This window comes from Leptonotus elevatus, chromosome 20 (assembly GCF_054856555.1).
Source record: "Leptonotus elevatus isolate MCC_2025b chromosome 20, RoL_Lele_1.0, whole genome shotgun sequence".
Taxonomy (NCBI): domain Eukaryota; kingdom Metazoa; phylum Chordata; class Actinopteri; order Syngnathiformes; family Syngnathidae; genus Leptonotus; species Leptonotus elevatus.
In genome coordinates this window covers 12001495-12019083 of record NC_141258.1, presented here as the reverse complement: position 1 = coordinate 12019083, position 17589 = coordinate 12001495, and the positions used below count along the sequence as shown (strand labels likewise).

At 37.5% G+C, this 17589-nt stretch overlaps 3 protein-coding genes across 7 annotated transcripts; 1 reads left to right on the top strand and 2 right to left on the bottom strand.

The window, feature by feature from the left end:
* Nucleotides 1-2089: 2089 nt before the first annotated feature.
* Nucleotides 2090-9363, bottom strand: narf (nuclear prelamin A recognition factor). Of its 2 annotated transcripts, none has more exons than XM_086064505.1 (12): nt 9041-9363; nt 8587-8659; nt 8443-8508; nt 8238-8366; nt 8041-8173; nt 7163-7297; nt 6377-6495; nt 5090-5219; nt 4753-4825; nt 4546-4683; nt 4313-4470; nt 2090-2561 (listed from the first exon to the last, which is right to left on the bottom strand). In XM_086064505.1, exons 2-12 carry the CDS (start codon nt 8641-8643, stop codon nt 2314-2316), a joined length of 1386 nt encoding a protein of 461 aa, XP_085920631.1. In that variant the 5' UTR covers nt 8644-8659; nt 9041-9363; the 3' UTR covers nt 2090-2313. The 2 variants fall into 2 exon arrangements, with proteins under 2 accessions (XP_085920631.1, XP_085920632.1); XM_086064506.1 differs by having other exon boundaries at nt 8607-8659.
* On the top strand, nt 8814-13202 carry cybc1 (cytochrome b-245 chaperone 1). Of its 2 annotated transcripts, none has more exons than XM_086064507.1 (6): nt 8814-9158; nt 10259-10346; nt 10415-10456; nt 10560-10730; nt 10816-10960; nt 12362-13202. In XM_086064507.1, exons 2-6 carry the CDS (start codon nt 10259-10261, stop codon nt 12510-12512), a joined length of 597 nt encoding a protein of 198 aa, XP_085920633.1. In that variant the 5' UTR covers nt 8814-9158; the 3' UTR covers nt 12513-13202. The 2 variants fall into 2 exon arrangements, with proteins under 2 accessions (XP_085920633.1, XP_085920634.1); XM_086064508.1 differs by lacking the exon at nt 8814-9158 and adding an exon at nt 9716-9839.
* hexd (hexosaminidase d) lies at nt 13074-17560 on the bottom strand. Of its 3 annotated transcripts, none has more exons than XM_086064502.1 (12): nt 17411-17560; nt 17240-17351; nt 17051-17166; nt 16886-16973; nt 16645-16809; nt 16391-16574; nt 15204-15275; nt 14861-15059; nt 14608-14769; nt 14415-14522; nt 14084-14173; nt 13074-13406 (listed from the first exon to the last, which is right to left on the bottom strand). In XM_086064502.1, exons 2-12 carry the CDS (start codon nt 17324-17326, stop codon nt 13223-13225), a joined length of 1455 nt encoding a protein of 484 aa, XP_085920628.1. In that variant the 5' UTR covers nt 17327-17351; nt 17411-17560; the 3' UTR covers nt 13074-13222. The 3 variants fall into 3 exon arrangements, with proteins under 3 accessions (XP_085920628.1, XP_085920629.1, XP_085920630.1); XM_086064503.1 differs by having other exon boundaries at nt 17240-17327; nt 17411-17551; XM_086064504.1 differs by having other exon boundaries at nt 17240-17551.
* Nucleotides 17561-17589: the final 29 nt, after the last annotated feature.

The following is a 17589-nucleotide window of genomic DNA, read 5'->3' as shown; positions in this document are numbered from 1 at the left end:
GTAATACTGCAAAGGAGATATTTATTTGTATGGTTTTTTTTTAATGACAGTTTAGGCTATATTTACAGTTCCTTTTCACCTAAGCCACACGTGACAGGCCGTGATTGCCATGGATGCCTGCTTGTACAGTAAAATTGACTGTACATAAAAGGGTGTAATATCAAAACTTGATAATGACCAATCACGGTTCACCTGTTTTCTGAAGCACAGCTGTGATTGGTTGTTACCTGAGCCCTGAGCAACTGATGCCATCACGGACTTACTATACATATGAATGGACTGTCATTGCCGCTTAATCGCCGTTAGGAGACATGACGCCACCGGCGGCCATCTTATGTTGCCACACAAGGCTACTTGAATACAACCTCTACGGCAAAAATGCTTCCATGTACGAAATACAGTTGTACAAATAAGTCTGTGAGTAGCTACTTTGCTACTACTATGCTGTTTTTTAACTTTTCATGTAACTTTTTAAGACGTACTAATGACCCTAAAAGCTCCTTGAACTACATCTTACAATTTTGAGTATCAGGCCTATTCCAGGTCTTGTTTCAAAGTATCAGTACAACGATTTTTCTTTGGCTGTTTTACAATCAGCAACTACAAATTTGAAATCAGAAGAATAGACAATTGCTATTAATTGTATGCAATTTTAAAGCTGCTGAATGCAGGAAATTAAATTTTGAATCGCTATGCCACGTGGCTGAAAAATGAAACTGCACACTTTCTTTTCACGTACACAATGCACACTTGACGTCACATCCGCAGACAGAGGGCAGGAAATTCAAACCCAAATTCAGTTTTGCTTGAAAACTATTGGCCAGAGGCTTACAGGAATACCCATTGAGAACAGCTAAGGTGTTGATCTACTAATTACAAAGTGTTTCAGACATAAATGGTAAAAAAAAAAGGTTATTGTAAAGATATTTTGGGCCAAATTCCTCCATAGGGCAGCTCTTAGGAAAATGCTATATATATGGTGTTGGTATTGTTAACTACTCAAGAGTTTAAATCTCTTACTTGGTATCTCTGAAACGTTTTTTTTTTTTAATTGAACATCCCAAATAAAAAAAATCTAATATTTTTCTAATCTTAATAGGTTCAATAAAAAAGTTTTAAGACATTTCAACAAAATTACCAGTTGGAATTTGTATTTATTTATTTTTCATTTTGACAGTATGACCCCCCCTCACCCCCCTATGTTGAAAATGAGTATCAGCTCCAAATATCAGTTGTGAGCGTCCTGGACTACTAATCGGTATTGGCCCTGAAAACAAACAAACCGGAAAATACAACAGTTGATGTAGGTCTACCTTTTACCAACAAACAAAAGTAATCAATTTACATATAAATCACATATTGAATGAAGAAATTTGACAATGTTAACATTTAATTTTTATGCTAAGTGAAAACATTAACTTGCCAGAAAATGACTATCTTTAATAACGAAACAACCCAAAACGTTCCCTCACCTGACCAGGTATTCACCTCACAGTAAAAGAGCAATCCAAGTGCAAAGCTCCACCAGTTAGCTTGCATCCTTGCAACAAGGGCCGCTTGTAGGTTTGGATGCAGCAACTACAGACTAAACTACTTGACTCTCACGCGTATGCTTAAATGAAGCTCTGTGGGTCACAAAGGAAATGTGTACCACACAGCTATCGTAACATGACTCAGCTCGTAATGCTGCAAATTCTTTCCTCACGTTCTTTCATCATTTCCTGCGAAAGATACATTCGCCCCAAAAAGTCACAAAAAAATATATGGCAAGGGTTTTAATAATTTGGGGCTCTGCTGTACTGTATTTATTGAATGACAATGAAGTGTTGAGTATACAATGTAAAGTCTCTGAATTGAAAATGACCCAACGAAAAAACCCTCACCTTTGTCAGCCTTTTTTTTTAAGTGCTCAACTGAACAAGTTGATCACTCTGTTGCATAGTTATTCTTGTGACACTGCTGCTGTATGTTTTCAGCAAAGACAACAAATGTACAAGCAGCCATCATTTTGCACTGATTTTGATTTGGGGAAAAAAAAAGTCTTTAATGTGCGTTGGGTACCCACAAGATCAGTTCATTGACTCCCAGCGTGCTAAAAGTAGTTTTAGTCGACTTATTGCTTGGCAACAACAAACAGATCACATTTGCTACCTCACGTTACAGATCTTTACGTGGACTTGTGTCGTTTCTGCGTTTCCAAAGCAGACATCGCCCTCCAGCGGACAAATGGAAGAACTGCATCTGCGGAGTCTGGCTCTTGATTTGATCAAAGGTATTGAATGGTCCTTCATTCTTCTTCATGTCCCCTCCACCTCACCATTGCATGTGTGGTGGCTGTAAGGGCGTCTGACTCTGACTCCTGTACTGGGTGTGCAGTAACTTGCAGGTGGGCTGGGAATCCTGGCCCTGAAGCCAATCTTGATAAAGGGTCTGCAGAGTCGGGTTGAGCTCCGGGAGGGTGACAGGCAGGCTGCCGTAGACCTCCTCCATCTGCTGGACCAGTTGTTTATCTACGCGACCTGCCGCATCATTCTCGGCTTGACCGCGGCCGCTCAAGCACCCTGGAAGAAACATAAGGGAGTGTTTCATGATTTCAAAAGGTTCCCCATAAATGAGCATTGTGTATCATTTGTTCCTTCCATTTTCCATTGGCAAGAAAGACAAAACAAAAAGTGCCTGATTATTTTTCTGATTTATTGAAAGAAAATGTCAGACTTAATTCTTTACAGTTCGTTCAGGCATCAGGTATCAGTAAATCTAATTTAATGCCGTTTTGAATGTAATTCACAACTAATTTAATGCCCATGTTGTACTGCATATACATACATGCACACATATATACATACATACATATAAGCATATACTCTTTATATATTAGGGCTGTCAGTCGATTACAATTTTTAATTGTAATTAATGGCATGATTTCCATCATTAACTCATTCACTGCCATTGACGGCTATAAACGTCAAAAATTAATTTGAAGTATTTCTATTAGTTTAACATTTTTTCCACTTTTGTTAACAACAGTATGAAAACCTAGATTTTATTAATTGCACATTTACAACAAATATGAAATTTGTGATTAATCGCGAGTTAACTAGTGACGTCATGCGATTAATTATGATTAAAAACTTTAATTATCTGACGCTCCAAATTGTTAATGTTTTCTTTTTCTTTTTTTATTCATTCACTGACATTGACGGCTATAAACGTCAAAAATTAATTTGAACTATTTCTTTTAGTTTAACATTTTTCCCCACTTTTGATAATGAGTATGAAAACCTAGAATTTTTTTATTGTTCATTTAGAACAGATATAAAATTTGTGATTAATCGTGAGTTAACTAGTGAAGTCATGCGATTAATTACAATACAAATATTTAATCGCCTCTTGCCCCTAATTTTCAATAATCTTTTTTAAAATAAATGTATGGCGGTGAATGAGTTAATTCACGGGTAAATGTATGGTAATTTTTTTTCAGGTTTTCATATATGGTTGTTAATTAACATAAAAGTGGATAAATATGGCATTGGTTACCAAATACAAATGTGATTGTATTTTTTAGTTCACTGATAAAGTAATTTTATAGTAATTCATAACGTTATTTAAACTAAACTGTAATGATCCCCGAGCGCGGCCCCTACTGCTGTTCACCGCTCCCTCAGTGGATGGGTCAAATGCGGAGAACGAATTTCATCCCACTCCGATGGGTGTGACAATCAGTGGTACTTTAACCTTTAAACCGTCAAAAGGAGTGTGAAACATTGAGTCAGAGAGTTGTGCTGAGGTAATTTTTCTGTCACTGGATGGCATTAGTGTTTCATGGTGGACGTTGGTGACAGAAACAGTACATTTTTCTTTTGAAATGCAGAGCATTTGATATTTGGAACATGAAGCGTCTCGTGGACTGCAGGCCATTTTGTTAGTAGTCACGAGTATCCACAAATATTATTTTTTTCCCTAATCACATTCCCCTCCCCAAAGAAACTGTGGAGTATGCGGGGTCTGCACACTCTACTATAAAGGGAAGATAAAAGTCAGCTGGGCATTGGTGGAGCATGCATGATGTAGAAGAAGCTTTAATTAGCAAGAAGCTTTAATATTAGCTTTTTAAACGGCACAATGCACCTTTAAAGCTTCAATTTCAGCAACATCCATTTAATGACTTTTAATGCTTTTTAATGCCTCGCGGAAACCCGGTTAATACTCAGTGGTTCCTTCGTAATTTCTGTTAACTTTGTATTTTGGCAAAGAAATGTTATATGGTGATGTTATGTTGAATGACTGTATTGTATCACAGATGCAATGTTACCTCCTGGACAGGACAGCACTTCCACCAGCTGGTAAGGCACTCGTCCCTTCCTCATGCGGTGCACCAGCGTCTGGATGTTCCTGAAACCATAAACGGCCGCAAACTGCAGCAGCGTTTCGCCATCGCGCTCTAGCGTCACCTCCTGAAAGTCACGGTTCCTGCAAAACAAACATAATGACGCGTGTTTGCGTGGAACGATAAAGTAGACCTCAACTTATGTCATCGCATCTCACCTGAGGGTCTTGTATGTGATCTCGTGGACGTCCAGTCCAAAAAGCTCCTTGGCAGCGTGCTTGAACACATGTTCCAGGAAACCGTCTGAACCGCGACCTTCGTGCCGAACCAGGGCCACATCCCCACTTTCTCCAAGCCTGCAATAGCAATTGGGGAAATTAGATAGAATACTGTACATATATTCAACTGAGGGGCCAACTACTCACACATGGTCCAATGAAGCAGAGTCCAGGTCCTCAGCTGATACTTTCTTCTGTTGCATTAGGTGGTAAATTTCCCCTGGAACACCACGCGAATACATATATGAATCTTTCTGAACACACATTTAAAAAAAATAATAATTTCCACTCTACTATGTTTTATGAAAATAAATGTGTATCCTTGGAATGAAAGAGGGGATGGAGGTATTTGTGGTATTTGGGCAATAAACACAAACAATGACCCAAGCGCAATGGTCAACATGACCTCTGGAACAAAAACAATACAGCAACTGGTATTTTATTTGGCTCCCGCCGGCCGTTTACAAGATAAGAAGTATTGAACCTGAGGTGAGGACACAGTCCACATCCCTGCTCTCCAGCAGACTGTTGTAAAACTCTTCTCGGACAGCCTCCAACTTTTTGTCAAAGCAGGGAGCCACCACCATATGGTACACTTTGTCCGCAGTTAGTTTCTGTTGGTAGAAAAGGAAAAAAAGAAAAAAAAGAAAAAGAGATTCATCTGATTCAAACAAGATATTTTTTAATAGGGGTGTGAATTGCCTAGTATCTGGCGATACGATTCGTATCACGATTCATAGGTCACGATTCGATTCGATACCGATTAATCCCAATACGAATCTATAAATTGATTATTATTGGGATTATTATTTTTTTACTCAAATTTAGAAAATACTAATCAGTAAACTTGTACATGTACATTGTAAGATTTGTATGAAAATGTATTTATCTGAAACTTCAGGCTTATAACTGAGCCACTGCATTTAACAAACAAGTTGCAGTCTGTTTCATGTTTGAACAGCACTGAAATAAAATGTTAAGGCTTAATGTTCCATTAATATAACATTCTTCCATGCTTAATGTGTGAATCCTAACCCTAAGTAAAACGTTTTGTTGAATATTCCCATAAAAAAAGTATGTTTAAAAATCGATTCGGCCGCATATCGAATCGATTCGAGAATTGCACGCTGTAATATCACGATATATTGCCGAATCTATTTTTTCTAACGCCCCTAATTTTTAATATTTTGTTTTGTCCAGCTTTCTGGTAACAGTTTATGTACTGATCTGTAAATTATTGTTTGTGCTTAATTCAGGAGAAGTTAATGATGAAGAGATGAGCTCTCTTGGGCCACACTTAAAAGCTACCTCAATACAAAATGTCCTTTCTTTGGAATAAGCGGCCACACTACGTTAGGAGACCCAATAGGTATCAGACCTCTAATAACAAAGTTCACTCTAACATATAATACCGTACAGCAGGGGTGTCAAACATACAGACCACGGGCCAGAACTGAGGGGGTCCAATCTTGTCCATTGAGGACATAACACAAACTGCAGTTTTACACTAAAAGTAACTGTTGTGGCTAAGTTTGTCCACTGGAGGGCGCACCACTTAAATGACATTCTGAATTTTGGCTGTTATTCAGGATTTGATGTAAAAAAAAAATTGCGCTAATTTTTGTTTAGAAATTCCAGGCTTAATTTTAATTATTTATTTTCAGAACGTATTTTTAATTACTTGCACAGACAAAACTAAAGGAAATATTTTGTCCTGCCATTATCATATCATTAATATAACATCATATATACTTCCACAGAACTCACTAACCTGCTGTTTGGAGAAATAGTCTTTAACTAGACATCCCATAATTTGCTGTGGAGACCTTGCTGTGCAGATGTGAGGTGTGACCAAACTCCCGAGGACACGCTCTGAATAGCGAATCCAACCTGTAGATAAGTACAAACACACAATTTATTGCAACACTTTTTTTAAATTTATTGTTATTTTACAAGTTTCAGTACAAGTGCATCTCCATTCCAGATTTTCCAAACTCCCTGACCTAACCTGTCTAAAATTGTACAAAGGAATGAATGGATAGCTGTCAGACTGTTCCAAATCGCTTACTGTCCCCTGTGCTGAAGAAGGGAGTGGTGGAAGACAAGCTCTCTATCTATCACCACCAGCAATGCCACTCTTAACTGCACTGTTGCTAAAAATGTGCATCACATTCAATTTGAAAAGTTCATTTCAGTAGTTTAATACAAGAAATGAAATTTGTGTTACATTCACTTAAAACACGGGAACATAATATTTTTAGCAGGCCAGTTCCAACCTATTTTCCCATATTAAAAATAATTTTGATAGTTTCTTAGCCATTGTTCTAAAAAAGACAATGAAAAAAAAGAAAAAAACTATGAAAATTTGTACTCTGTATATTTCACTTTTTGATTTGAGCTACTATGGTAATAAAAACTATAAAATAAGTGTTCCATGATGTTTTAATCAATTTAGGTGGAACTGTACAAAAATAACAATTACGTATATTTTTTTTTAATGAAATTAACATTTCAAGGTTCATGGTGGGCCAAGAATGGAGGTGAAGAAGAGTTTGACCTGGGCAAGAGGAGGTAAACATGGGCAAGGCGTGGGAGTCATGGTGCCTCCTGCGATACCTCTGAATAAATTCCTTTTGACTCTCTATGATGCTAAATCCTGCTGCCAGGGTGGTGTCAAACACAAACTGCACCCCTGCATGGAAAATGGAATAATTGAGAAACAAGGGGATACAAGGATGAGACAGGTTGGCTAAAACATGAACATCGAAATGTAAGAACAGTTTCTTCCCCATGGCCATATGGATGAATTTACATCGCATGGTTCAAGTGACACAGGTCTATTCTCAAGGTGGACATGTATTACAAAACCATTGACTGCTGAAGTACATAACCTGTTTTACTGCCTACACTTCTCCTCTCACCAATAAATCTATTTGCTCTAGCAAAGTTGAGTTTTTAGGACGCCGTCTGAAACATCACAGTGGTTTTGATGCGTTAAGGTGTCAATAATAATAATAATAATAACAATAATAATAATAATCCATCAGATTTATATAGAACTTCGTCAGCCAATCGGAGGAGTTCCCCGAGGAGCAGACGGAATAAAACGGTGGAGGAGATATGTTGAAAAATAACCAAGTTCCTCTATATGTACTGTTTTACACTCATTTGAAGACGTTTTTTAAATCAAGACTTTCTATCTATAGACAACATCGCACAAAAAACATTCTCCAAAAGAGTGTTTTTTTCCTGACATAAAAAAATCTCAATTTCTTCAAAACATAACGTCCAATTTCTAATTTCTTGTTGCGTTGTAATAAGATTGAAGTAGCCGTTCCGACCAGACTCCGCATTCGGACACTGTCATTTTTGGCAACTCTAATTACATTGTCAAGGTAAAAACATGGTAAATGATATCCAGTTGCACATGCTCACCCAGGCTCTTGAGAAAACCGCAAAGTTTACCGGCAGCCTCAACGATGTCCACGCCAAACTTGACGGCGAAAAAAGGGAGCGATTGCGGACACACTGATGCCACCAAAAGCCTGTGCTTTGTCGCGTCACATTTCTGATGAGGAAAGAGATATTTCTTGCCCAAAGTGCTCACACAGGCGCGAAGAATTTGACCGTACCTTGTTGAGAGCCAAAACCCGCTCCATCTCCTCTAAGTTCTGTTGAGAGATCTTCAGGCTCTCCTCCTCAGACATACAGCCATCGCAGGATAGACAAGCACTTAGCAACAACTGTAATCCCTCATTTTCCTGACGGAACGAAGACAAACAAACGTCTTGTACATAATCGTGTTTTTGTTTTGACTACTTAGAAATAAGGCTTTACCTGTCCATTGACTTGTTCTCTCTCTTGGTGTGAGCTGTCATCGCCATCGTTCTGTTTCTTGTTGCACTGTTGAGCGAGCGAGCAATATTTACAATGACATGCTATCAGGTTATTTATGTAGAAGAAAAATCCAAGAAATTGTACCTGCTTGGTGCAGTTCTCACATTTTTCCTTACGTCTCCCGATGCTGACCTCAGACATTTTGTTAATCAGTTATCTGTAAATAAGAGGGCGATAAATTCAGACGCCAGCACTTTGCAAGAACACTAACATCCCCACGTAAAATGTTCTTTGAACAATGCAAGTTTATGACGAATTGCCACCATGTTGCTGTTTTTGTTTAACTTGGCTCCACCCTCCTCAGACTGGGCCAACGTTCTCAAACTCCACAAGTACAGTACCGTTATGATAATTACTCATTACAAAGAAACAACTAAAATCAAATACATTATTTTACAGGCGAATGAACTCTATAAAAGCAAAGGCATGACGATACTGCACAGTATTTTAAGTCTCCCATTTTTACATATACTTATCATTGTGGGGGTAATTTAAGAGAACGATTGTAGGACAAGACCATTTGATTAAAGAAACTCACCTTGTGGATTCTGTGGCAAATCTCGTGTTAACCTTAAAAGCAAAAGCACCAGAAAACGGCGAAGAGACTCATAGCACCATTGGAGAGCTACCGGTACTGCAGCAAGATCACAGCAGAGGTAACCCCACAATCACCCTGACTCAATAATCCTACTAATATGCGGGGACAAAAGTGAGTATATAAGCAGTCGTCGGCACTACCCGCGTAGGACTCTAAGTGTTTTTTTAAAGGAATTGGCGTTTCTCAAACCGAACCTTTTTATATCTATGGACATCCGACTCCATTGTCACTCGGTAAGGTGAACAACAGTACACAACAGCGCATGCGTACCACGCAGAACCCGGCCCGGAAGTATGAACACAAGAAAAGTTTTTTTTAATAGCATTTTTTAAATAAAAATGATATCCTTACAATATTAGAGTTATTAAAAAATATATTTTTATATGATACAATAGCATTTTGTTTTAAAGCGACGAAAGACAAGAAGTACAAAGAAGAAAAAAACGAAAGTCTAAATTATGCGGAGTTTTCTGCCAATTTTAAATATTTTTATATTATATTATATATAAGGTACAATTTTCGAGTTGTATTATGATGAAAACTACGTGTGCATTTTATAAATAAATGCTTTTATTTTGAATCCTAGCGGAAGCAAATCCATCCAATCAGCCCACACTTATCCAGGAAGGGTGGTCCACGAGTCGAACTTCCTTATCTATTCATCAAGTACAATATATCCCGCACCTTCTCATTTGAACATTTATTTACACAAAAACCCACGTATAAGGATACATTTAAGGTAAGGTATTTGGCATTATTTGAGGCAAAGGGAGTTAACCGTATTCTTCCAGCAACAGCAACTTGTTTACTTCTTGTGCTTCCTGACACATCTTATTATTTTCAAACCTCAAAATGGTAAGATTGGGGGAAAAAACTGTCAGCATACAGTGAGTGCTGCCATATTTGCTATTGAGATGTGTAAAAAAAAATGTTTTCTAGATACCGTACATGACAAAAATATGGGTGAGATTAAGCACAGTAAAAGTGATCAGCAGTATCACTAGCACAAATGCAATGGTATGCGAACACACCTGACTTGCATGCAGGTAGTATTGGTTCAGTTCCCTCTCAGTGTAAATGCTTAGCAACAATCTACTCTATTATTGTGAAAATCTAGTTTGAACAACAACAACAAAAAGTGTTTGTCCCTCTGTTTAGATGGGATACATGGTAGTAGAGGAGCGCAGCTCTACGATGCTGCACCTGAAAAGAAACCCCGGCATTCGTTCTTGGTCACTTTGTATTGGTAAATATTTTTATTTAGTTAAATGAATTAGTCAGTAAAAATAACACAAAGTGTGTATTTTTCTTTAGGAATGGCAGCTATTGGGTTGGCAGCTGCCTATTACAGCTCAGGTATAAAATCTTGGTTTTATCACATTGCCTGACATACAGTCTTTATATCTTTGATTTATGCCTTATTTGACATGTTTTTGTTGTTGTTGTTTTTTTTACACAGATAGCATCTTCTGGAAGCTTTTCTATGTCACCGGCTGTCTGTTTGTAGCCATTCAGAACATGGAAGAATGGGAGGAGGCAATGTTTGACAAAACTAACAATGTGATTCAACTCAAGACCATTAGCTTGTACACTTTAGTTCTGACGTTATGGAAAAGGGGGCAAGAGAAAGGTAAGTAACGACAGAAGTTTAGTTATCTGCTTGTGAGCGCACAAATCCAAATCCATAGTGAATGTTTTGTCTTTCTTCGCTCTAGTTGTTTTGGACTTAAGGCATCTCCATGATGTCTGCGTCCAAGAAGAAAGGGTCCGATATTTGGGGAAAGGCTACCTCGTGATGTTGCGTCTGGCTACAGGTTTCTCCTACCCCATGACTCAGAGTGCCACACTTGGGGGGCGAAGGTAGATCCCTACAATAAACACTCTAATACAGTATACCTCTTAAGTTGAACTCCCTGAGGTCATACAAATTGGGCAAGAGGCTGGGTACCTATGGAGTTTTATTATCTCCGTGCTTTCATGGGTTTTCTCGCACTTTAGGTTAATTGAAGAATCTAAATTCTCCGCAGGTGAAAATGTGAATGGTTGTATATACAGTGGTGCCTTGAGATGAGTCAACCTACTTCTGTTTCTCAAGATAAAAGCCGTTACTCAACCCCCTTTTTATTTTATTTTTATTTTTTACTTATAAGCAAAAAGTTAATATGGGATACAAACCTTTGCAACAGATATTTGAACTCGGTTAATAATTTATCTTCTGTGTAAAAAAGGCCTGTATTATACTGCCCCCAGATGGCCAAGTTCACATACTGGAAGTAGCCACACACTTACAAGGAAATATTGATGATGCAAAAGCTGTGTAATTGTTTACATTTTATGTACATATTTTACTACAACGTTTTTGTTTAAGATATTATAAAGTGCTATGTGCCTTATTGAAAAACATTTTTTGGGGCTTTTTTTGTACGATAGGGACACACACACGCACATCTATCTATCTATCTATCTATCTATCTATCTGTATATATGTATATATATATATATATATATATATATATATATATATATATATATATATATATATATATATATATATAACATTTAGAGAGGGGGGTAATATTCTGAGAGAAAAAAGGCTCACAAATTTACAAGGACAAACATGAATAAGGACCCCCCCCCCCCCACACACACACACACACAAATTTACAAGAAATAAAAGAAGAAAAAATTATAATTTATTGAGTTCTTCCACCGTAGGCATTTTGTACTTCTCGCAAGTTTTGAGTTTTTTTCTTGCAAATCTGCAAGTTTATTTCTCTTAAATTTGTAAGTTTTTTCTCTCACAAATTTGCCACTTTGTAATGTTGCAAATTTTCTAGTTTTTACTTGTAATTTTTCTCTCTCGCAAATTTGCCACTTTGTAATGTTGCAAATATTCAAAAATTTTCTCTCGTAAATTTGTGATTTTCTCGGAATATTACCCACCTCTCTAAAAAAAAAAATATGTATACGTGGCCCTAATACATCGTTGTTTTGAGTTACAAGCATTCTCATGAAAATAATTAAGCTTTTATCTAAAGGCACCATACCCTGCTGGGGGCACATACAACACATTAAAAGAAAATGTTTGAGTTGACTTCCTCTTAACTCAAATTGTGTGTGATATCATCAGTGTCACTGAAACTTGGTTCAAAGTTTTAAATTCCAGGATTATGATGATTATGCTAAACAGTTGTAAAAAGTTACCTCAAAATGTGAGAAGATCTACTTTAATGCTTTTTTCCCCCATGTGATCCTCATCAGTGACGTGGAGGCTGTAGCTGCACTGCTTAAGCGCTTTTTGGGGATGGATGAGCGGCGAGAGAAGAAAGAAATTCCTGAGTACACTGAGGAGGAAGCTTTTGAATTTTTGGATAACAGCAGCGATTCAGAGGATGAAGAAGAAAAACCTTGACCTTTTATGTGACATCTTCATCTACTTTGAAATTAAGTTTGGGATGATGCCACTATTGAGGGATGGTGGTTGAGTTTACAATTTTTTCTTTGCATGGTATGATCACTTACAAAAAAACTTTGAACTACAAGATTTTAGTGGCATTTTAGGAAATATTCTTACTGTAGTGTGGCTTGGGAATATGGTTACTTTCATTTTACATGGTTAAAAAGAGCGTCACGATTGAATTACTATAGAAAACACTCCAGATTACAGATGTACTGTGCCTTCCTACTGAACACTGGTATTTATGATGTATGCCAACTGAAAGGGCTTTTTGCAGTTCGTTGTACCACCCACATTTTGTTTTATATACACACACCCACACACATGGCAATCAGGATGAACTCTTGTACAAACAGTAATCATTATCAACCATGAAGAATTTCCATGATTTAACCCAAAGTAAATTATGTGATAATTTCACTTGCCTGTTGGTGGTCTTTAGCAAACCAAAGATGTGTGTATTTTTGTCTGACCAAGTCCAAACGAGCAAACAAGTTACTTCAGACCACTTGAAAATAATTTTTTCCATTGTTGGATTTTATTCGTGTTTACATTTTGTGGAATTCTGTTTTGTATTCAAAAACCAAATTGTGCTTGTATGTTGTCTTTATTAAAACGCAACTTGCATTATGTGCAACGAGAAAACACTCGGATGGAAAATAATTCTATGTCTCTAGCTCCATCTCCATCTCCATCATGCATGCTCTGGTGTCATCTAACATCCTCTGAAGGGGGGCAGTCACTGGGCTAACATGTTCCTCTATCCACTCCTCAGCTGTTGAAATTGGATAAAGAAGAAGCATCTCCTCTCTTACAACATCCACCTTCTTTTGCAGCAGATCCAGATACCTTGGGAGACAAGGTCATATATAGTATTAGTGAGAACGAGGGGTGTCAGGTAATTAATTTTTTTAATCGTAATGAATTGCATGACTTCAATAGTTGTCTCACAATTAATCGCAAATTTAATATCTGTTGTAAATGTACAATAAAATATTTTTCTAAGTTTTATATTCTTGTTAACATAAAAGTGGGAAAAAAATGTTAAATAGACATATGGCTGCATCATTTAGTCATTGATACAGTAATTTCATAATACATAAAATTGAGTTAGTTAAAAAGATGTGTGATATTGATTTGTGTTTGTCATTTTCTGCCACAAGATGGCATAATTGCATTTGTAAAACGGTGACAGCTCTGCATTTTTCTTTTCAGATTAAGAGCTATCCAATCTTTAACATCAAGTAACTTGTGAAGTTCTGCACATTTTTAAAATGGTATAATACAACTTGACTCCAGTCTCCACAAGTATATTATTATTATTATTATTATACATGTCTGCATTGCGACTGGAATTCCCCCAGTACAGGCTTTCCAAGTAAGGGGCGGTCATTAATCGGGCGTTAAAAAAATTAGTGGCGTTGAAAAAACTTTAAATTAACGCACTCATTTTGACACTCCTAGTGAGAACACATTTCACATGCACGAAAAGGAGTCAAAAAGTGTAACATGACGTGTTTGCTCACTTTGATGCTTCACAATGAATCTGCACAATGTTGAGAGGGTTTGACATCCTTCTTGATCGGTGGTAAGGACTGAAATATCCTCGTACATACCTAAGGTGACATACAGACTTCAGTTGTTAATCTTAAATACAGTCAACTACAAAACTTTTCACAAAGCATCTTCTTATATTGTAAATATGCTGCGGTCAGAAACTATTTGATATATGAATATTATAAATTTGCCCCATGTTGTTGGAGTGATTGATGGCACCTATGAGTTATGATTTCATTATATTAAAGGAGATGTATTACACATTTGGGCTTCATCACTCATGTCCCTAACCATACTCACACATTTTTCTCAAAAGACCTTATATCTTCAACATCAAGAAGTGAATCCAGTTCCACAATCGCCGCTGCTAGTCTCCTTCCCGGGAACAGGGTGGCATCACCAAATGTACTAAACATGGCATGAGACAAAGAGTGAAAAGGGAATCAGCTTGTATGTTTTGATTGAAACAAAACAAAAAAGTTCAGGGCCTCACCTTCCCATGGCATTCACCTCCACAGAGGAGACCCCCAACATTTTAGTCACATTGTTTTGAGCCTCGGGACTAAACCGGCCATGGATGAGTGTTTGCAGACTAGCCGCTAGTGACGGAAGACCCACAGGCATGAGCTCACACAGCACTGAAAAGTGGCTATACCTGAGATTGGGGAAACACAAGTGTGTTTTTTGCATATGCGTAGATGAGGTTATACTGCCATAAATGTCACGTGACATAAACACGGTCTCACCTTTGCCAGCCTGTTATGGCGATACCCCTAATGTTTATGCCAGGGGACACCGATGCAGCCACTTTTAACCATTGCAAATGGTTATCTACATGTCTCTGTGTTTCGGGTACGTTGGTGTAAATATTGGTGGAACCTTTAAAGGAGCTGGCTGCCCACATATCTTGCATACCAGCACTGTAGTACTTCTCCAGCGACGACACTAAACAAGAAAGTTTAGATTCATCGTTAAAATCCACGGCTGTATACCATAATGTATTCAGAAGGACTACGAATTGTCACAATCACAACATTGTTACACAGTACCAGTTGTTGAGTTAGAAAATAGCAAAATGACAGTTCATACCAGTATTCCGGACATCCAGATTAGGGCTGTAATCCCACAGCATTGGTTGGACTAGTCCTGCAATCCCACTCGCTGGGTCAAGGAGAGCAAAGCGAACACAGATATGTTACACATTCAATTTTATTACGTTCTACGTAAACAGGAAGTCAATTTAAAAAAAATAAAATAATATGTTCAATGCAGCCCCATTAGTCTAAACATGGCATTCTGATTAAGATCACATTTGTGGAATATGAATTAAACAGTAAAATCCGCCTGTTTTTTATCCATCACAGGGGGCGGCCATTTTACCTCTTGGTGTCACTGAAAAATACATAACAGTCGCTCAGGGCTTAGGTAACGATCATTCACAGCTCATCTTGCAAATGTCAACATGGCAAACTAAAAAAAAATTAGGTGAGTTGTAATTGATCGTTATCACGGATTTATATATCAAGTATGTAAATCATATGTGTCCATGGTCGTTATCAGTGCCCTGAGCAACTGGGATGCCATTTTCAGTCGACAGCAAGTGACAAAAATGACAGAGATGGATAAAAATGGTGGATTATGCTTTTTAATTTATATTCCACCAACGCAGTAATAATCAGAATCCTGTGTTTAGACAAGTAGGGGCACGACATACAACATATTATTGTATATACATTTTTTGTGTCGACTCCCTTTAAAAAAAATGACTTCTTTATACAATATACATTTTGTGTTTATAATATTATTAGTAATATGGCATGCCGGTTTTTCATTATGGAGACTATTAAAAAAGTGAATTTAGATTTTTTTTCTAAAATAGTGAACATGAAAAATGATGCACTATAAAACATTTACTATTCCAGCATTAATAATTTTATTGGAGTAAAACAATGTCAATATGATGGTGTATAGACAGAAACATGAAATGTTTTCTGTAATTACCAATGCTGTCAATTTAAGGCAAACGTCTTAAATTCGTGAAGCACACAAGAGACATATATTATGTTCTTTATCTATTTTAGAATAGTTTTACTTCGATTTCTCTTTATTTTCATATACGAATTGGAGTTGTTATATTTCCCACTCATTTCATTACAAATTATTTATACACTTATATTTTTGTGACCTTTCCTCAAAACCTTACTTCATTATGTTTAACACCTGACACAAAACTACTTTTCATGTTGAATTCCTTAAAGATGCAAATTCCTACTAACCTTTCAACGTGTCCTCACTTGTATACCTCATCATATCATCCCACATGATGATAGTCATATGAGGCCACACCTCCTTGATGTACTTTGCCACGGATGTGACATGACTCAGGAAAAGTTCTTCCACGTTGCGTCCGGGTGAAGCCAACCACTGTTTTGACAGCTCACCCTCACCCAACATGTACACCTTAAGTAAAAAGTATGGCCGTGAGATCATTGCCAAAAGAACAAAAAATAGAATGTGTTGTTTACATTACCTCATCTGCACCTATATGCAGTGTGTTTAGACCAGGATGCAACTCCACCACCTGCCTTAGCATTCCCTTCACAAGCTCAAGTCCTTCTTCCAAATGGGGATTGAGCGTGCCCAAACAGTGTGGCACTTCTCTCAGACTCGACATGGATTTATGCTTCAACACAAACTACAAAATGGAGGAAAACATGGAATATAAAAGCAGTTATGCAGTCTGTATTCCAACAATTAAATGTCCGTCATACCTCCTTATGGCCAAAGGTCTGCACAAGTGGTATGATCTCCATGTTCTTAGATTTGGCAAATTTCTGTATGGATAATATTTGATCCCGGCTGAAAATACATGGCACAGTAATACATCTAAACTCCACAAGTAAATCCATACAGAAGTTAGCATAATCCAGTTGAACCTGTATGCAGGTTGTGCTGTGGCCTGGAGAAGCTTCAGCTCTCCCTCATAAGGAAACATGTCTTCATATTCCACGAGCAGACCATCGGCACCCAGACGAGAAAATAATTCTATGAGCTGCAGGAGGAGTTGAAAAAGAAAATCTTATAACGGTTTTACTCGTAGTACATTATTTGCATATGAGACATACCTGGTGCATGTATTCCAATTTCGGAGGGGCACCTTTCAAATCCAAGTGAACAACTTTCTTTCCGTTGGGCCATGGTGCATTATTCATCCTGTTTTGTGTTGTATTTCGGTATCTATTAACAGAAGTAAAACTGAAGGGTTTTTGTTTTCACGCTTGTGAATAATCACTTACCAGCACCGCGAAGCCCTGAAGTACGCACGTAAAAAGGAATAAGTATGTCAAGATTTACTGTTGTATAGCGTGTATCAGACAACGAATTATAAAAGTGAAGCAGTAAAGAAATTGCAGCATATCCGCATAACTAGGTGACGTTAGTCTTCATTGCCTACATATTGTCCAATCATACAGTC